This window comes from Mobula birostris, chromosome 11 (assembly GCF_030028105.1).
Source record: "Mobula birostris isolate sMobBir1 chromosome 11, sMobBir1.hap1, whole genome shotgun sequence".
Classification (NCBI taxonomy): domain Eukaryota; kingdom Metazoa; phylum Chordata; class Chondrichthyes; order Myliobatiformes; family Myliobatidae; genus Mobula; species Mobula birostris.
Window position 1 is genome coordinate 95159426 of NC_092380.1, and position 21989 is coordinate 95181414.

At 41.2% G+C, this 21989-nt stretch overlaps 1 protein-coding gene across 5 annotated transcripts in view; it reads right to left on the bottom strand.

The window, feature by feature from the left end:
* The window catches only part of LOC140205260 (leucine zipper protein 2-like), a 562336-nt gene that overhangs the window by 272570 nt on the left and 267777 nt on the right, over nucleotides 1-21989 (bottom strand). For 2 of the 5 annotated variants that reach the window (XM_072272725.1, XM_072272724.1), the window contains exon 2: nucleotides 12932-13048. The exons of the other annotated variants lie outside the window; for them this stretch is intronic. In XM_072272725.1, the coding sequence (XP_072128826.1) occupies nucleotides 12932-13048 (117 nt within the window). The remainder of the gene's footprint in view (nucleotides 1-12931; nucleotides 13049-21989) is intronic. 5 annotated transcript variants of the gene reach the window in all.

Below are 21989 nucleotides of genomic sequence, written 5' to 3' on the forward strand. Positions count from 1 at the left end.
CTTCTTGACTCACCTTGCTATCTCGATAAACCTAGTCCTGTTCCTAGTGCTTCAGTGTCTGTGTCTTGCATTTGGGTCCACCATCAACACCCACTTTGCAACACTATAATTTCTTTCATTATTCCTAACACCACTGCTATCTCTACCATAATCACCACTGCCACTATCACCATCACCAACACTGTGCTGTGCTCAGTGGAGTGTAGACTGACTAGTTGCTTGATGGAAACACCAATGCTCTTGAATGGAAAAGCCTACTGGTGGATGCAGCCCATTCCATTGCAGGAAAAGCCTTCTCCCACCACTGAGCACTTCTACAAGGAATGCTGTCATTGGGAAGCTGCATTGATCATCAAGGACCCCTATCATCTGGGCCATGCTCTCTTCTCGCTACTGCCAATTGGAGGGAAATATAGGAGGGAGCATTATGAACCACACTACCAGGTACAGGAACAGTTATTACCCTTCAAACATCAGGCCGCTGAACTAGTGTAGATAACTTCTCTCAACTCACCACTGAACTGATTTCACAACCTCTGAACTCATTTTTGAGGGACTCTACAATCATACTAGTACTGTTCTCTATATTAGATATTTATTCATTTAATTGTTTGTTTATTTATTTATTATTGTATTTTTGTATTTGCACAGTTATCTTCTTTTGCACATTGATTCTTAGCCAGTCTAGTTTTTCATTGATTCTATTGTATTTCTTTGTTCTGTGAATGCCTGCAAGAAAACAAATCTCATGGTAGTATATGGTGAGTTGCAAGAAAAAGTTTGTGAACCCTTTGCAATTTTCTGGTTTTCTACATTAATTACTCATAAAATAAGGTCTGATCTTTATTTAAGTCATAATAATAGACAAATGCAATCTGCCTAAACTAATAACACACAAAATATTGTACTTTTTCTCGTCAATGCCTGAGTACACCATTTAAATAATCACTGTCTTTGTTCAAAAAAGTATGTGAACCTCTGGGGTAATAACTTCTACAAATGCTATTTGGAGTCAAGTATTCCAATCAATGAGATCAGATTGGAGGTGTGAGTTGTAGAGGTGCCTTGCCCTATAAAATAGACATATAAAGTCAGGTTACTGAGAGAGCCTGCTCTTCTCAAGAAAGATCTGCCTCAATCAAATCAACTTTCAGAGGACCTTAGCAAAAGAATTGTAGAGATGCATAAAGCTAGGAAGGGCTACAAAAGCATTTCTAAAGACCTGAGTGTTCATCAGTCCACAGGAAGAGAAATTGTCTACAAATGGGGGAACTCAGTACTGTTGCTCCTGTCCCTAGGAGTGGGCATCCTGCAAAGATCAGACCAAGAGCACAACGTGCAATGTTGGAGGAAATGAAGAAGAACCTGAGGGTAACTGTAAAAGACCTGCAGAAATCTCTAGAACTTGTTGAAGTCTCTGTTCATATGTCCACTATAAGAAAAACACTGAACAAGAATGGTGTTCATGGAAGGACACCATAGAGCAAACCACTCCTCTTCAAAGAAACATTGCTGAACACCTCAAATTTACAAAAGACCACATGGATGTTCCACAGTGCTTCTGGGACAATATTCTGTGGAGAGATGAGACAAAAGTTGAACTTTCTGGCAGCAATGCACAATGCTATGTTTGAAGGGAAAAGGGCACTGCACACCAACACCAAATCCTCATTCCAACTGTGTGGAAGGAGCATCATGGTTTGGGGCTGCTTTGCTGCCTCAGGACCTGGATAGCTTGCAATCATTGAGGAAACAATGAATTCAAAATTGTAACAAGACATTTTACAGGAGAAAGTCTGGGTAGCAGTCTGTTATCCGAAGCTTAATAGAAGCTATATGATGCAGCAAGACTATAATCCAAAACACAGAATGATTTGAAAAGAAGAAAATTTATGTTTTGGAATGGCTGAGTCCAAACCTTAACCCAATTGTGATGCTGTGGTATGACCTGAAGAGGGCTGTTCATGCAAGATATCCTAGAAATATTGGTGAACTGAAACAGTTTTGTATGGAGGAATAGTCTAAAATTCCTCCTCGCCTTTGTGCAACTCTGAACAGCAGCTGCAGGAAACGTTTGGTGGAGGTTATTGCAGCTAAAGGAGGTTCTATCAGTTATTAAATATAAGGGCTCACATACTTTTTCCAGCCTGGACTCTGAATGATTAAACAATGTATTCAATAAAGAGATGAAAAGTACAATTATTTGTGTGTTATTAGTTTTGGCAGATTGTATTTGCCTATTATTGTGACTTACATGTAGATCAGACCACTTCTGATGAGTAACTATACAGAAAAGTACATAATTGCAAAGAGTTCGCAACTTTTTCCTGCAACTGTATGTGTATTTTGATAATACATTTATTTTGAATTTTAGACATTTCTATTTCAAAGGAACATCTAATAAGCAGTGTAACCTTTCCATTTTACGGCCCTTTGACTTTCAGGAGAACCTCGTAGTGGATAATTCATCCAGAAACATCAATGAATTGCCCTTACTAAACCCATTTTGTCACTTTCTGATACAGGGAGATTTTCTAATACTATGAGGGTCAATTTAAGTTAATCTGGCAATGAAAAGGGAATCAGTATGTATATTAGAGAGGAGAAATAATGGTCTAGAATATCCAGTGTGCCTTAATAAGCATGCTAGATTGTTATAGCAGCAGTAAGCGGTGAGTGGAATGCACTGACAGAAAGCAGACTGAGTCACAATTTTCAAACAGCTATTTGCTCTTATTTGAGTGAGAGATAAATATTTACATCTTCTGAAGAAAATGAAGGAACTAATGTTTCAGATGAATGACCTATCTTGTTTGAATGAGTACAAGATCCAAAGAATGATTAGCATAAAGCATAAGTTCTAGTTACAGAACGTCACACATAAACACAATAACATACAGAGTATATTTGAAATTTGATTTGATTTGATGTGAGGATTAAGATGATGGATGACTTTGGTATTTTATTTTATTTTCTAATATTTGTAAACAGTGCTCTGTTTGTCTGTGTTACAGAGGACTGTCCTGATCTCAGCCACAGTTACAATTTGTCATTTTTGATCTGTAACATTTATAAAATCAGAGTATTATTTAATGAATATCATTTCTTTCATCCTTCCCAATACTACACCACAGTCTAGATTTGTGCTGGAAACAAATAATGCTGGATATATTCTAAAGTTACTTATAAATACTGGACCCTCATCAATCTTTGTCATTGTTACCAATGAATGTGGTCAGTCATCTCATTTTCTTATGGGGCACTCCATATAATTGACTCTTCATTTATCTACGCATTGATAGTCACCGCAATTTACAATAGGTCACTTTGGCATGTGAACATTGGAACAGATATAGCTATTCAGTCTCTTAAACCTCTTCCTAAAGTCAAAGATATCGTGATTTATCCAGAGCTCAACTCTTATTTAGTTAACCAACATTAATAGCCCTTAAAATACTTGACTAATCGCATTTTGAATTGATCATCAGCTTTTCAGGATAGGGAGCTTCACTGGGTAAAGAACCACTTGAGAATTAGACCCTAATATTAAGATTATATCCTTTTTCAATTATCTTTCCCATCCGTCCAACAATCTCTTTGACCCCGTACCATCAGGCTGAAGGTACCATAGCATTAAGACAAGAACAGTTAGGATGGGAAGCTTTTACTTCCCCCAGGCGATGAGACTACTGAACTCCCTGCCACCACCCAAGTCTCATCACGTATGAAGAGCCAGTAGCGTTTTACAGTTTACTTTTTAACTTGTGTCAGAAATACACTAGATTATTTAAGTTAATTATAGTGATATTACTTTATGTGTTGTTTGTGAGTCCAGAAGAGCATTATTTTGTTTGACAGAATAGATCTATATGGTTGAATGGCTGTAAGCTTGAATTTGAGTTTTTGTTCTGTATTACACATCAAAACAAAATCTCACCAACTTCCATATGAGATGCTTTAATCATCTCAAGAATCTCATTTATGCCACTTTCTAATTACCAAACTTTTAGGAATGCGAGATTCATATGTGCAATCCATAAATACTTCAGTCCTGTTTTATTGTTTCCTCTTTAAAACAGCACTGCCTACTCACCTATTTCTACATCAGAGAAATATTCAGGGAACACTTTTGAAGGATAAGGTTATAAAGGACTCACTCTTGCTCTAATTGTAATCTATGCTGGCTCTAATAATAAATCAATTGTAATCCTATTTATATCTCTTCAATATTTACTGTATAATATCACTACTGTAAGGGTCCTGTTCATACTACTGTCTGAAGGTTTAAAGAAAACTGAATAATTTTATTTTGGATCCTGGGTGGATACTCTAGACGAAGAACATTAAAATTGCTTCAGGAAATAACAGGCTTTTTCCTAAACCTGCAGCTTAACTCGTTCTATCAGTTAAACGTGTGGAGCAGCTGCAAGGTTGGAAAATGACTGAAGGTTCATGTCAGATGCTGCTCCCCCCAGACTTCCAGCTGCTGCATACAAGACACAAGCTGTCCCTTCACTACACCGTCGTGCTGCCATGGAGATCAAAATCTCCAGGTGTTCACCACCAGTGATCAAGACAGAGTTCAGTATGTTTGGCATACTAGAACCTCTGAACGTTTGGAGGTCTCTGGCTGAGTGAGTCCATGAATAGGAACAGAATCTGTTGTTCAGTCTGGGACTTGGTATAGGGGAGTAGGCAAAGTGGGTTTCTGAGGATGGTGAGGGGGACAGAGCGAGGAATAAGGGGTCAGGTTAGGGTTTTGGGACAGAGGTGTGGGGGAAATTAGAGGACAGGCTGGAGTCCGAGCTTCCACTCTGTGTTTGAAGGCCAGTGACATGGACGTGATCAGATGTCGGGCTGGTAGACCAACAAAAACAAGGGCAATTGATCTTGTCTCTAACCCAGGTCAGCAAGTCGTTGGCGGGTTTCAGGATCAGAGCCTGGAGTTCGTGGCCTGGAATTTGGATCCTAATCCAGTATCTTCATTCATCATCACCAATGGTACATTTAGAAGTCCAAAAGTCAATCGGAAGTCCAGAAGATGAGGCCAGATGGCCAGAGCCCTAAGTCCGCGAATCTCTGTGAGTCCGCTCAGGAAGTTGAAGGTCCAATGTCTGTGAATCCACAAGTCTGCTAGAGGCTATAGATCAAAGATGTCCTTTCTGGCGTTAGAGGACAGTGTATGTGTATGGGTGAAGGATGGGTTAGTGGAAGGAAGGAATGAAGCTTGCTTTACTGTTGCTGCTTTGTTGCTTGGCATGTTCTGTTTTGTTATGTTCTGTCTTGTTCTGCTGAGCGTGGTAGACACGTTATGTTGGTGTTGGGATGCGCAGCAACACTTGCAGGCAGCTCCCAGCATATCCTCGGTGTGTTGACTGAAAATGTAAATGGCACATTCCTCTGTATGTTTCAATGTACATGTGAAAAATAAATCTGAATCTTAATCTGGGTGGTGGGAAGCGGTGAAGTTTCATTGCCTTACAGAATCATACTGCACAGAAGCGGGTCCACTTCATCCATGCCAATATTTTATGATGTTGAAATGACCAGAATTTCTGGTGGCTTCTTTCTAATCATCAAAGAAACCTTCATTGCGTGATGTGATGTCATGTTTAAATTTAGAGAAGATTTGGTGTTCAATTTCTGAATCTAATCAAGACTTTCAAACATTGTGGGGACCTTTTTTGAACTATTTTCAAAACCTTTGATTTGCCGTTAAAGCACAGATGATGGCTAATAATATACTTTCTTTTTTCTTCTTTACTAATCAGCTTCGTTCTTGGTAGTGGGTTTGACTTTTTTCCATATAATAAATTTACTATATTTCAATATTATGAATGAATCGATTTGTATGAATATAGAGTAATGAGTTTGTATGTGTGATTCAGTATAATGTATTTGATATATTTTTTTTCTTGAACTCTGTATTCTCCTACGTAGAAAATTAATAAAAATATTTTTAAAAAAGAAAGAAAGAAATCATCATTATTAATAACTGGATTTCCCTTACATGTATTACTTGGGTCTAAGTATGTTTTTTGACTGGTTATAAATATTTTTATTTCTTAAATCCTGCCCAGCTTGCAATTGTCTACAACATATCCTGGAGTGTGTCTCGTCCCTCTTACCAATCTGGGATGATTCTCACTGCAGATCGAACAAGCCTCAGAACCAGAACACAGCCCATAAAAATGAGATGTCACCAAAGGTTTCCATGACATTCACTGTGATGTGAAGGAAACTGCACCATAGCCATTGGTGAAGATCATTCACGTATTTCACAATACCTGTACAGCTGCAATTCAAAGCACCCCTCCGTTCAGAGAAGTTAAGAATAGTCAATAATTGCAGATTCTGTCTGTGGTGACTAACTCCTGTGAAAAAGGTAGATGACCAACTGCTTTCCCATGGCTTCAGCACTAATGAGCCCTGCTGCGTAACATTCAGGGGGTGACATGTACAAGAGGCACCCACTGCACAGCGCTAACTGGACCTCAGCAGGCAGAACTGGAAGGTCCCACCTTGGAGCCTCTTCAACAGCTTAAGCCTCCTTGCTGTGATCAAAGAGAATTCAACCGTTTTAAAATGTGTTTGATATAGGAGGAGAAGATGGCGGCGCGACACAGCGTGCGCGGCCACTCCGGTGATGAATATCCGTTATTTGTCAAGTAGAATGCCATGCACAATTCTGATTTGATGGAGGCAGACGTGAGAGCACGGAGGAACATCTGGTGAAACTTCTGAAGTGCCTATTTCGCTGCCGCCACTACTGTGCGATCCGAAATCTCTGGAGGGGAAGGCCCTGAATCCTCGGCTTTGCTTGTTGCTCGGCGGCTGGGGTGAGGTCGAAGCGCTCGGCAGAGATGGTGCTCGGTGCTCGGTGTCGGAGGGTTGGTTGGAGGCTCGAAGTTTTCGGACAGACTCAGAGTCGGACTGTGGTCAGGTGCTTCCAGGATGCTGCATCGGCAAGTTCGCGGTGCTGGAGGCTCATGGCAGGGAGAGTTTCTCTCTTCTACCGTCTGCCTGAGATATTGGGCTATCGGGACTTTGAGTCTTTTTTTTTACCGTGCCCATGGTCTGCTCTTATCAAATTACGGGATTGCTTTGCACTGTTGTAACTATATGTTATAATTATGTGGTTTTTGTCAATTTTAGTCTTGGTCTGTCCTGTGTTTCTGTGATATCATACTGGAGGAACATTGTATCATTTTTTAATGCATGCATTTCTAAATGATAATAAACGAGGACTGAGTGTCCTCATAATCTAATCTAATATTCATGGACATTTCAAAATATCATAAATGAAGTCAAAGTTGAGTTTGTTCTAAGATGCACAAGTGTCATAGGTACAGAGCGTCATATAGGCAGTATTCACAAGAAGAACAGAAATTAAATATAAATTATGCACATTTCTATAAGAAAGTACACAGTTCTGCAAAAGGGAACAAAGTCCTTTGTAAAGAAAATTGAAAAAATGGTAGTAGATTTGCTAAACTGTACTGATTAGGGCTATGCCAGTTGATTCAAGAACTGAAATGTTAAAGGGAAGAAGCTATTCTTGAAGCTGGTGGTGTAGACTTCAGTCCTCTGGTTCCTGCTTCTGATAGTAGTAACAAGAAGATGGCATGGCCCAGATGGTGGGGATCTTTGAGGATGAAGGCAAATATTAAAGGTACAAAAACCATTAAAATTTCATTATGTATTTTATGCTAATATAAAATAATTAAAAATTGATGTGACATTTTTAAACAAATGAACAAAAATTGTAACAAACTTTTAATGAAATTCTCTGACCTACTCTGGCTGCTGCAGGAACGGACCTGGGACTCATTTTTCTGGTTCAGAGTGCTGTTGGCATGCTTCTACTGTTTGTATGATTTTTTAAAATCTCTCTCTGTCACAACCACTGATTCGGCAGCGCAGCAGATTTGGCAATTGCGCTCGTGAATACGCACGTGTCAGCTAATTATTATTTCATTATGATAGCATTTAACTCCATTCATTCCGTTGTAGTATTTGTTGAGACATGGACACAGCAACGCTTCGCTGCCTGCTTGCATTCTGCCTTGCCTGAGAAATTGGACTATTGAGCCAACTGACTCTGAAGAATAGCGGCATTCATTTTACGTTTAGTGTTCTTTTCAGCTGCAATGTAGGCTTCATTTTCCATTTGAGAGTTTTAGTTAACGGCCGTGTTTAGCCTCGTGTTAAAGCCTGTGATTATCGACCTGCTTCAGTGCATCTCGTTCTGCACTTGGGCCATATATGAACCTGGTGACACTCTCTTTCTCTACACTGTGTTTTGGGTCCTGAAGACCATCGCTGAAGCCATCAGCGCAGGAGTTGAGTGGGCGAAGCGGTCCCGACTCTCCAAGCAGACCATTGCCTTTGTCAAAGCTGGGGAGCAGCCAATACCTGCCAAAAGAACATCTGCAGGCGTTCTGACCTTTGCAAGGGACTGGCAGCTGTTGGTGGACCTCGAAGGACAGCCTGAAGTTCCCCAATCATATCGCAGCCATCACCCTGCGATCAGACATTGTCCTAGTGTCTGAGTCTACTAATCAAGTGGTGCTGCTGGAGCTGACAGTCCCATGGGAAGATAGCTTGGAAGAGGCCTTTGAAAGGAAGCTCCCCAAGTACGCAGGACTGGTCAGCAACTGTCAGCAGGCTGGATGGAGAGCGAGGTGTCTCCCAGTGGAGGTTGGTTGTAGGGGATTCGTAGCCCGTTCCTTAGTTAGAGCCTTCAGCAATTTGGGCATCGAGGGGGAGAGGAAGAGGAGAGCCATCCGCAGTACCACCGATGTGGCAGAGAGGGCCTCAAGATGGCTGTGGCTCAAAAGAGGGGAGCCATGGAGTCATAAGTATCTAGCCATCTGGACACAAGCTGGGGTCTGATCAGCCCCGGCTGGGTCACCTGGAGGAGGTTGTATGATGTTGAAAGACCCAAAACACCCGATGATTCCAGAAACATCACTGAAGATGTGTCCAGAAGCATCAGTAGATGTATGTACACAGCTTTGGGGTTTTGTTTTGTTTAATTAGGTTATCTGAGTTTCTTGCTCTGTGGCTGTCTATAAGCAGACAAATTTTGAGGTGTATAATTTATACATTCTTTGATACCAAATTTGCTTTGAATCTTGAGTCTTTGAATGAAGTTGGGTATCCCTATTAAATGTACTTCTGCAAGGGACTCAGTTGTGAGTCCAATCAGCGACAGAGAAGTTGAGGTAGGCTGGCAACTGATCTCTTTTGGAATTCTGAATTCTGTATCTCAACACCCAGCTGGAGACAGACACTGCAACTCAATTAGGGCTATAATAAGATAGCCCATGTTGTTTCATTTGCACAGAGTAAAGGAAGGAGGATAAAATTTAGAATGAAATTAAATCAATAATGTACATCAAACAAACTGCACGTGTAGAATCAATATCAAATCTGACTGGTTTCATCCTAAAGCTTGGCTTTGGCTTAATATTGATTTGTTTACACAGTATTATGAAATGCAAGCAAATCCAGCACACAAGTATTTCTCCACTTCCCAGTTGCCAGTTAAGAAGTCACAGAAAGTGACAAACATACATTATCAGTTCAACACCCGAGGCTATTGAATTGTATTTAGTTAATTATTTATCTGATCTAAATTTTACTTCTCCTGTACAAAGGTTGGGACTTGGTGAATCTTTCTCTTCCCTGACTGAAGGGTACAGAGGCAATGTTTAACATGCCTCTCTGACTGACGTCAAATAAATAGCAAAAGTGAGGGGATTGAACCAGGACCTTGGCTGTATATATGTGTTAACTGTGATTTGGGAGTTCTTCAGCCCTAAAGTTCAGAAAAATTAATTCTGGAATGTCAGTTTCCTCCACAAAGATTGGTAAAATGCATAAAATAGTCAAGACTTTGAGTTGCTGTATTCTTTTCCCATGAAAATGCTGTCAAGGTTCTCATCAGCAATAATGATCTATTTGTTTTAGCTTCTGTCTATCATTAAATAATAGGAATGGCTGTTAACACTGGAGAAAGAGGCAGGAGGGTTGCAGCAATTTCTTTGTCATATGTTCATTATCATTTGATGGGTCTTCAATTAATTCCCCTCACATATCAGTTATGAACTTTTGTTCGCTCTGGATTATTTTTTTTATTGGGTATTACTATTCAGTCCTTTCTGCCTGGGTACCTAATCCCACTTGCAGTCACTAGGGGGCTGAAGTAGTGACTATATTTCTGTCACATTTTTTGCTGTACTGTAAATACTAATATCTCAATATTGAAGTTTTTCATTCAGGATTCAGCTGGCAATATTTCCCCTGAGCTGTTTGCAAGTACAAATCCGTGATCAGAGGAATCTAGGCTGACATCTAGGTATGTTGCCGAGACAGTGGTGGACTGTCATCTTTCAGATGAGATCTTAAACCAGGACCCAATTTGTTCACTCAGGTGAATGTGAAAAACCCAACTGGCTCTATTTCGCAAGAGTGTTGGAGTGATGCCATTTGGCTCACCATTATTTATCACTCAACCAGCCTCTAAAATTCTATCATTAACTTATTATTTGTGGGAGTTGCCTGTAAGCGAATTGACTTTTCTATTTCCTCCATACTTTATACAGTAACCAAGTAGGTAGTATCCAACAAAAGGCACATTAACTTTTTTTATCTACTATTAACTGGCACCCATGAAGTCCATTGTAGAAACTAGGAATCCACCATTTAAAGTGGAACTGTTTCCAATTGTTAATGTTGTTTTTGTGCTTTGCCATTTGCCAAAGGTTTCAGGCGAATTGGATATTCAGTGTAGAGAATGCTTCAGTGACACACCGCTCAAACTTAATTGACTACATTTGAATCAATTGTTTGAGACCCAAAAGTACCCTCTTTATTTTAAGCGTACTTTGCCTACCATCATTTCCTTTACTGCTCTGTGATTATGAAGTTCATGCAAATTAGCAGTCAGAATTCTGATACACACTTACAATAATCTCATTTTTATTTCATCACAAAGCAGTCAAGTAATGCAGAAGCAATATAGTTTTCAGGATCTTTTGGGAGTTCAGAGTAGGCTAGATGACTGACTTCAGTGCATTTTGAAGATGTAGCTATTGTGCATCAATGGTGGGAAAATAAGTATCAGCGAATCAATGATGCAGGTTACATTGGGCTGGATACTTATAAATATTAGTGGAGCCGCACTCATCCAGGTAAATGGAAATTATTCCATCACACTCCTGACTTGTTTCTTGTAGCAGTGGAAATTCTTTGCTCCATCTGGAAATGAGCCTCTCTGCAGGCTATCCAGATTTTGATCTTTTCATGTACCAACGCTAACTGTGTGGTTGGTCCAGCTAAGTTTGCCATCATTATTGTATCATGTCTGAGTTTTATATTTGCCTGGCTTCATTTGCTGAGGAATTGCCAATGGAATTCAATATCGTGCAATCATTTCGCTTCTGACATTATCATGGAAACAGTTTGAGATGGTGGGGATTAGGCTGTTAAATTGAGGAATTCCAGCAGTGAAGTTCTGGAGATAGAATGTTTGATCTCCAACAAGCACAACTATTGTCCTTTATGTCAGGTATGATTCCATAACGTTCATAAACCTTGATTTTACTTAAGTTCCCCAATGACACACTTGGTCAAATGCTAGCTGGGGGTCAAGGGCAGTTACTCTCATTTAATCTCTTCAGCTGAAACCTTGGGATAATGCCTGATCCATATCAGAGAAATCAATTTTGTGAAATGCAAACCGGAGAATGGTTATTAAGTTTTTGATGAATGCATCTTAATATCAATCTTGACAATATTTTGTTGATGATTGAAAATAGAGTGATTGTGTGGCAATAAGTTACATTTGATTCATCCTGCTTTTTGTGAGCAGACATACCTGAACAATTCCCCTCTTTGCTGTGTAGATACTCAAAGGTTCAAAGTATGACACTTCACTTGTGAGTCTGTTGGGGTCATCTATTGCATCCAGTGCGGCCTCCTCTACATCGGTGAAACCCGACACAGATTGGGGGACCGCTTCAGCGAGCACCTCCACTCCGTCTGCCACAACAGACAGGATCTCCCGGTTGCCACCCACTTCAACTCTGCTTCCCATTCCCATTCTGATATGTCCGCACATGGCCTCCTGTACAGCCACAATGAGGCTAAACTCAGGTTGGAGGAGCAACACCTCATATACCGTCTGGGTAGTCTCCAGCTCCTTGGTGTGAACATAGAATTCTCCAACTTCCGGTAATTCCCTCCCTCTCCCTTCCCTTATCCCTATTTCATTCTGCCCCCTTCCCCAGCTGCCTATCACCTCCCTCATGGTTCTGCCTCCTTCTACTACCCATTGTGCTTACCCCTATTTCTTCTTCATCTTTCCTGCCTATCACCTCCCTGCTTCCCCTCCCCCACCCCTTTATCTTTCCGCTTACTGGTTTTTCACCTGGCACCTACCAGCCTTCTCCTTCCCACCCTCCCCCCTCCTTCTTTATAGGGCCTCTGCTCCTTCCCTCTACAGTCCTGACGAAGGGTTCCGGCCCGAAACGTTGACTGATCTTTTCCACGGATGCTGCCCGACCTGCTGAGTTCTGCCAGCGTGTTGTAAACTTTGAAGCAACACTCACAAATCTGAAATTCCCCTTCTCCAGACAGCCACGAAACCAAGAAAGAAAAGAACGGTAGAACAACCATCAACCCCCATATCCCTCCTCCCCATAAAAAAATGAACAAAAACAGAATATTGACCCCAAATCTCCCTACTACACCCACAAAAAAAGAGAACACAGAATATAAAAAAACTATCAGTCTGAAAAATGAAGTCTGTAGTCCAATTCCATATCAAAAACGCAGAAAGTCTGGGTAGCATTCTCCAGGCACAGCAGCAGCCCTTTCTCTCTCCATAGCAGAACGATCCCCTGTAATCAAAAGGTAGCCTCACCTCTCTGTAGCAGAGTGATCCCACCAGTGATCAAAAGGCAGGCAGCTGGCGGTCACCTTCTGCTTTCGTCTTGATGTTTCGATCTCTCTTGTCGCTTTAATCGATAAACAATGGAAGCTATAATATACGAAATGGAATTGAACATTGGCATGCAGACTTCTCACCACGAGGTTCACACATGCTGCTTCTGCCTCCCAGAGCCCTCTTGGAGAACACTGGAGCACCCTAACAATCTCCAAACTGCAAATCACAGGCTCTAGCAGCACCAGAGTCGCATTCAAGATGAAAAACAAATGTAAAGACATGAAGAAGAGAAATATATGGTTTCATGATCCGCCGAGAAGATGTTAACCAAAGGAGTGTTTACGCAGGTGCCATCTTGATCTTGGCCAAGATATAATACTAGTATTGTGATTCCTGGTACTTGAATAAAAACAAAACAAATTCTGGAACACTTGGTCTTTGGTATTATAGCATGATATTATTTGGTGATTCAGACTTTGTTGCATCTAGTACTGTAACCCATTTCTTGATGGAATCATAGTCATAAAGCATTACCACACAGAAACAGGCTTTTTGGCCCATTTAGTCCATGCTAAACTATTGTTCTACCTAGTCCCATTGATGTGTAACTGGACCATAGCCCTCCATACCCCTCCCATCATGTAGAGTACTTACCCAAACTTCTCTTAGATGTTGCACATGAGCTCACATCCACTACCTCCACTAGAAAATCATTCCACACTCTCACCGTCCACTGAATAAAGAAGTTCCCTCTCATGTTACTCTTAAATATTCATCTTTTACCCTTAACCTATGACCTCGAATTCAAATCTCACCCAACCTCAGTGGAAAAAGCCTGCTTGCATTTACCCTATTATATACATACCCATCATTATTATATATACCCCTCATAATTTTGTATCAAATCTCCCCTCACTCTCTTACACTCCAGGGGATAAAATCCTAACTTATTCAACCTTGCCCTATAACTCAGGCCATCAAGTTCCAGCAACATCCTTGTAAATATTTTCTGTACTCTCAATCTTATTGATATCTTTCCTGTAGGTAAGTGACGAGAACTGCACATGACACTCCAAATTAGGCTTCGGCAAATTCAACGTAACATCTCAACTTCTTGGACTCAGTACTTTGATTTATGAAGGCCAATGTCTTGAGTAGTGTCACAGAGTCATACAGCACAAATGTAGGCCCTTCATCCAAATCATACTTACTAAACAAGATGTCCATATGAGCTAGTCCCATTGGCTTGCATTTGGCCCATATCGCTCTAGGCCTTTTCTATCCATGTGACTGTATAGAAGTCTTTTAAGCATTGTAATTGTACCTACAACTTCCTCTGACAGTTAATTCCATCCACAGTACTGTACAAAATTCTAAGGCACATATATATAGCTAGGGTAACTAAATCTTTTGCACAGTATTGTAGTAATTTTATGTATTGCACCCTACCGCTGCCACAATAAAAAATCATGACATATGTCGGGGATGATAAACCTGATTCTGATATGGATCTCCATTGTGGGCTGAGAGTGGGAAGGGAGCTGAGGAGAATCATGGTTTGGATAAGAGGAAGGGAGAGGAGATGTATTCTGTAATGAGCAATACACCAATTGTTTGAAATTGTATGACCTTGCCTGCTGTCTCAAGACTGGGTGTGTCTGTACCCACAGCACCCCCTGCCCCTGCCACTCCCTCTCTGCCACCTGCCCCACATATGGTTCACCACCCTTGCCATTCGTAACATTCTTTGCTCCCTCCCAATTTACAAACTCGCCCTCCATATCACTTGGACAAATAGAGTACTGTGCAAATGTCTTTGGTCCATATTTATAGATCGGGTAACTAAGACTTTTGCACGGTATTCTATTTGTCCAAGTGATATGGAGGGCGAGTTTGTAAATTGGGAGGGAGCAAAGAATGTTACGAAAAAAGACAGTGGCCATCTACTTCATCTACACACCTCATGATTTGGTGTACCTGAGGTCATTTTATACCTCAGCCTCCAACACCCAGGGAAATATGTCCCAACTATCCTTAACACTCAAATCCTCAAGTCCCACTAACATCCTCATGAGTCTTTTTTTGCTCCCTTTCCAGCTTAATGACAATCTTCTTTTAGCTGGGTGAGCAGACTAGTCAAGTCAGTTGGCTGCGTTCTGGTTACTGAGATCATGGAGAACTAAAGCAGATTATCCAGTCAGCGGTTCTGGCTGAACATGGTTACAAATGTGTCAGCCTTGAACTTAACATTCATAGGCTGCACGAGCCGTAAATGAGGATGAAGATGTTCTTGAAGCCTCTTCATCCTGTTAGTTGCTTAAATGCCTACCAACACTATGTGTGGAAGGCTGCAGAGTTTTGATTTGACCCATTGGCTGTGAGATTAATTAGTTGAACTATTGCACTTTGAAAGGTTGAGTGAGCTAGAGCTTTTTTCTTTGGAGTGAAGGAAAATGACAAGTGACTTGATAGAGATTAAAAGAACCAGCCAGCACCTTTTTTCCAGGGTGGAAGTGCTCATTATCTCAGGACCTTTGTTTAAGGTGAAAGATTAGAGGAGATATGAGTTATGTAAGAACATAGAAATCTACAGCACAATATGTAAATAAGCCTACAAGAGAAGAAGCTGTACTTGATCTGGTATTGGGAAATGAACCTGGTCAGGTGTTAGTTCTCTCAGTGGGAGAGAATTTTGGAGATAGTGATCAAAATTCTATCTCATTTACCATAGCATTGAAGAGGGATAGGAACAGACAAGTTAGGAAAGCATTTAATTGGAGTAAGGAGAAATATGAGGCTATCAGGCAGGAACTTGGAAGCATAACCTGGGAACAGATGTTCACAGGGAAATGTACGGAAGAAATGTGGCAAATGTTCAGGGAACGTTTGAGTGGATTTCTGCATAGGTACGTTCCAATGAGACAGGAAAAGGATGGTAAGGTACAGGAACCGTGGTGCACAAAGGCTGTTGTAAATCTAGTCAAGAAGAAAAGAAGAGCTTATGAAAGGTTCAAAAAACTAGGTAATGTTAGATCTAGATAAGGCGAGCAGGAAGGAGTTTAAGAAAGAAATTAGGAGAGCCAGAAGGGGCCATGAGAAGGCCTTGGTGGACAGGATTAAGGAAAACCCCAAGGCATTCTGCAAGTATGTGAGGAGCAAGAAGATACGACATGAGAGAATAGGACCAATCAAGTGTGACAGTAGAAAAGTGTGTATGGAACCAGAGGAGATAACAGAGTTACTTAATGATTATTTTGCTTCAGTATTCACTACGGAAAAGGATCTTGGCAATTGTAGAGATGACCTACAGTGGACTGAAAAGCTTGAGCATGTAGATATCAAGAAAGAGGATGTGCTGGAGCTTTTGGAAATCATCAAGTTGGATAAGTCACTGGGACCAGGCGTGATGTTCTCCAGGCTACTGTGGGAGGTGAGGGAGGAGATTGCTGTGCCTCTGGCAATGGTCTTTGAATCATCAATGGGGAAGGGAGAAGTTCCACAGAATTGGAGGGTTGCGGATGTCATTCCATTATTCAAGAAAGGGAGTAGAGATAGCCCAGGAAATTATAGAACCAGTGAGTCTTACTTCAGTGATTGGTAAGTTGATAGAAAAGATCCTGACAGGCAGGATTTATGAACATTTGGAGAGGCATAATATGATTAGGAATAGTTAGCATGGTAGGTCGTACCTTATGAGCCTGATTAAATTTTTTGAGCATGTGACTAAACACATTGATGAAGGTAGAGCAGTAGATGTAGTGTATAGGGCTGCTCCCTGAATGGAGTTTGCATGTTTGACTGTACCTGTGATAAGGTGAGTTTCTTCTGGATATTTCAGTTTTGTCCAATATTCTAAAGGCATTCATGTAGGTAGGTTAATAGTCCACTGTAAATCACATCCAGTGCAAAAGTGAATGGTAGAATTCAGGGTTTGAATGAGAAGGTGGGATTAAGAGAAGTAGATGTAATGTATATGGATGTCAGCAAGGCATTTGACAAAGTACCTCATTCAAGGCTTTTTGAGAAAGTGAGGAGACATGGGATCCAAAGGACATTGCTTTATGGATCCAGAACTGGCTTGCCCACAGAAGGCAAAGAGTGGTTGTAGACGGGTCATATTATACATCGAGTTCGGTCACCAGTAGTATGCCTCAGGGATCTGTTCATGATTTTTATAAATGACCTGGATGAAGAAGTGGAGGGATGGGTTAGTAAATTTGCTGATGACACAAAGGTTGGAGGTGTTGTAGATAGTGTGGAGGGTTGTAAGAGGTTACAGCGAGACATTGATAGGATGCAAAACTGGGCTGAGAATTGGTAGATAGTGTTCAACCCAGATAAGTGTGAGGTGGTTCATTTTGGTAGGTCAAATATGATGGCAGGATATAGTATTAATGGCAAGACTCTTGGCAGTGTGGAGGATCAGAGGGATCCTGAGGTTCAAGTCCACAGGGCAGACTGTGCAGGTTGACTGTGTAGTTAAGAAGGCATACGGTGTATTGGCCTTCATTAATCGTGGGATTGAGTTTAGGAGGCGAGAGGTAATGTTGCAGTTATATAGGACCCTGGTCAGACCCCACTTGGAGTACTGTGCTCAGTTCTGGTTGCCTCACTATAAGAAGGATGTGGAAGCCATAGAAAGGGTGCAGAGGAGATTTACATGGATGTTGCTTGGATTGGGGAGCATGCCTTATGAGAATAGGTTGAGTGAACTTGGTCTTTTCTCCTTGGAGCGACGGAGTTTGAGAGGTGACCCGATAGAGGTGCTTCAGATGACGAGAGGCATTGATCGTGTGGGTAGTCAGAGGCTTTTTCCCAGGTCTGAAATGGCTAGCACAAGAGGCCACAGTTTTAAGGTGTTTGGAAATAGGTACAAAGGAGATGTCAGGGGTAAGTTTTTACGCAGAGGGTGGTGAGTGCCTGCAATGGGCTGCAGGTGACGGTGGTGGATGCAGATACAACAGGGTCTTTTAAGAGACTCCTGGACAGGTACATGGAACTCAGAAAAATAGAGGGCTATAGAGGGGTAACCCCTGGTAATTTCTAAGGTAAGAACATGTTCGGCACAGCTTTGTGGGCCTAAGGGCTTGTATTGTGCTGTAGGTTTTCTGTGCTTCTATTACAGGCCCTTTGGCCCGCAATGTTGTGCCGACAATGTAACCTACACTAGAAACAGCCCAGAATTTCCCTAGCGCATAACCCTCTATCTTTCAAAGCTCCATGTACCTATCTAAGAGGTTCTTAAAAGAACCTATTGTATCTGCTTCCACCACCACTGCCACCGGCAGCGCATTCCACGTACCCCCCACTCTCCGTGTTATTTGCACAGAGTGTGATAAATGCCCAGAATACAATGCTGGGGTGGTGTAGAATCAACGTAACTCATGCTATCTAAATAACCAAAAATAAATTCTGAGAGTTCAGTGGGATATTAATTAGTCTATGCTACTCTTTTCTGTTTCATGAGAAACTTCATCATGATGTCAAACATAGGGTTACACAAAAACGGCCATCTAGAAAGATTTCCAATCTCACTGTTCTTATTTACTGACAGAACCATCAGATTTAATTTACCCACTTCACCTAAGACCTTACTATTTAATGGACCAACAGTGAAATTGCATTCTTGTATTCGCACTGAAATTTGTGGCCTCTATAATCTCAAAAATTATGGAGGCAGTAATAATGATCTTTCAAGAATCACTAGATCCTGGAATGGGCCGGAAGTCTGGAAAATTACAAATGTCACTAGACTCTTCAACAAGGGAGAGAGGCAGAAGAAAGGAAACTATAGGCCAGTTAGTCTGACCTCAGTGGTTGGAAAGATGTTGGAGTTGATTATTAAGGATGAGGTCTCAGTACCTGGAGGCACGTGATAAAATAGGCCACAGTCAGCATGGTTTCCTCAAGGGAAAATTTTGCCTGAAAAATCTGCTGGAATTCTTTGAAGAAATAACAAGCAGGATAGACAAAGGAGAATCGGTTGATGTTATGTACTTGGATTTTCAGAAGGCCTTTGACAAGATGCCACACATGATGTGCCTAACAAGCTGTGAGCACATGGTATTAAAAGAACGATTCTTCCATGGATAAAGCAGTGGCTGATTGGCAGAAGGTAAAGAAAGGGGATAAAGGGAGCCTTTTCTGGTCAGTTGCTACTGCCTAGTAGTGATCCACACGGGTCTGTATTGAGACCGATTCTCTTTACGTTATATGTCAATGATTTTGATGAAGAAATCGATGGCTTTGTTACAAATTTTGGAGATGATATGAAGATCGGAGGAGGAGGAAGTAGTTTTGAAGAAGCAGAGGCTACAGAAAGGCTTAGACAGATTAGGAGCATGGGCAAAGAAGTGGCAGATGGAATACAGTATCAGCATTGAACGACTTGTCATAAGAAGTGTTTGATGGCTTTGGGCCTGCATTCACTAGAACTCAAAAGAATGTGGGATGACCTCATTGAACTGAACCTATCGAATGGTGAAAGGCCTTGATAGAGTGGATGTGGAGAGGCTGTTTCCAATGGTGTGAAAGTCTAAGCTAAGACCAGAGGACACAGCCTCAGAATAGAGGATGTCCCCTTAGAATGGAGATCAGGAGGAATTTCTTTAGCCGGAGAGTGCTGAATCAGTGGAATTCATTGCCATAGGCAGCTGTGAAGTCCAAGTCGTTATGTATATTTAAGACAGTGGTTGATGGATTCTTGATTAGTCGGGGCATGAAGGGAAAAGGGGAGAAGGCAGGAGATTGGAGCTGACAAGATGAAATAATAGAGCAGAGCTGATATGCCAAATGGCTTAATTCTGCTCCTATGTCATATGGTCTTATGGTCTAAAAACAACCACTAACTCCACCTTGAATATTTATTTGTGGAGTTCAAGATCGAAGCACTCTTGACTTCCCAATGTCAAGTCCCATTCCAGGTTGTAGCTGCATATCTCTACCACGGTTGACAGTTTGCTGCCCACTGCTGCATCAAGAAGGCTATTCAAACCCCATACTAAGAGAGAGAAGACTGTACTTTAACTTCAGTCCATGAGAGCAGGTAGAACAGACAACGAGGTATGCCGGCATTGAGGCTTCTCTAGGTACAAGAACTCAGATACAATTATTGAGATATTTCCCTTGCTATGGTCCTATAGTACTGTCTCTGTAGCCCCCTTATACAAATAACATACACTCATGGCTACCTAATTAGGTACACCTGTACACTTGTCTATTAGTGCAAAGATCTTATTAGCCAATCAGGAGGCAGCAACTCATTGCATAATAGCATAAAAGCAAGAGGTTCAGTTGTTGTTCAGCCCAAACATCAGAATGGGGAAGAAATGTGGTCTATGTGACTTTAATCATGGACTGATTGTTGGTGTCAGATGGGGTGGTGTATGTATCTCAGAAACTGCTGGTCTCCTGGGATTTTCATGCACAATGCTCTCTAGACTTTACACAGTATTGTTTTAAAAACACAAAAACAATCTCCAGTGAGCTGCAGTTCTGTGGGCAAAATGCCGTGTTAATGAGAGAGGTCAGAGAAGAATGGCCAGACTGGTTCATGCTGATAGGTAGACAACAGTAATACAAGTAACCAAACATTATATCAGTGGTGTGGAGACGAGCATCTCTGAATGCACAACATGTCGAACCTTGAAGTTACAGCAACAGAAGATCACAACCCTACACTAAGTGGCTAATTTATTAGGAACAGGAGCCACCAAATAAATTAGCCACCAATCACATACTCTGCTGACACTGAACTTTATGAGTTAAACCCTCTGAATGCTCCCCCACCCTCTGGAAGCATTCTTCCAACTATCGCCTATCACTCCAGTATTCTTACTGTACTTTGCTGCAGCTGCAAGTGTGATTCCTAATTGTGGGTATCCTTTTATGAAGTGGCTGCCAAGTTTATAGTTGTGAGGCTCAATTCTGGCAGCTGCAATAAGCCTCGAGAGAATAGCTTGGTGTACTGGACTGAAAGTGACAGAGTGCGGAATTACTCTGGGGAAAATGTTGTCATATGAACCTTGCAATGGAGAATCTTGATCTTTATGGGCCATTCAGAGACTGTGTAGCATGACCTAGAACACCATTCTAACATCATTAAAAGGTAAAAAAGCAATTTCAGGGCCATTATTCTCAGATGAAACATTAGACAGAAGATTTTATTTTGCCTCCAGAATCTCTGAGATAATGATATTTCAATGTCTGATTCACCATACGAATGCTCTGAACAACTTGAAGTTCTTGCACATTCATGACAGGTACAGATTAAACTTGACAGAGAAAGGTAAGGCTTATCATTTCCATGTACATATCTTTTTAATGGTATGATAAGATTTTAAAACGAAGAAACAACCTCCCTGCTAACTGTCCTACTCAGAATCAGGTTGAATAGCACTGGCTTATGTTGTGAAATTTGTTAGCTTTGCAGCAGCAGTAGCAATACATGATAAATATATTTTAAAAAACAGGATTATGTTAAGTATGTATATGTATACTAAATAGTTAAATTAAGTAGTACAAGAACAGAAAGAAATTTTAAAAAACAGCAGTGAGGTAATGTTCATGGATTCAATGTCCATTTAGAAATCGAATGGCAGAGAGGAAGAAGCCATACCTGAGTGGCTGAGTGTGTGCCTTCAAGCTTCTGTACCTCCTTTCCGATGGTAACAATGAGAAGAGGGCACATCCTAGGTTAGTGGTCCCCAACCACCGGGCCGTGGACCGGTACCGGGCAGAGTGGAAATGATATGATTTTGCGATATGAAATGATATGAGTCAGCTGCACCTTTCCTCATTCCCTGTTACACCCACTGTTGAACTTGAACGCACGCAAGGTCATTATGCACGCAGGGTCATTATCCACACAAGGTCATCAGTCGGTCATTAACCTACAGCTACTCAATGAGTGAAAAACAAACGTTGCTTGAGAGTTTCTTTGGAAGAGGTGGTAGGGGACATGAAAGGCCTAACAATGATGATAACACAGAGACAGCTGAGGTGGAGACTGCAAAAAAAAACAAAGCTTCCTCCA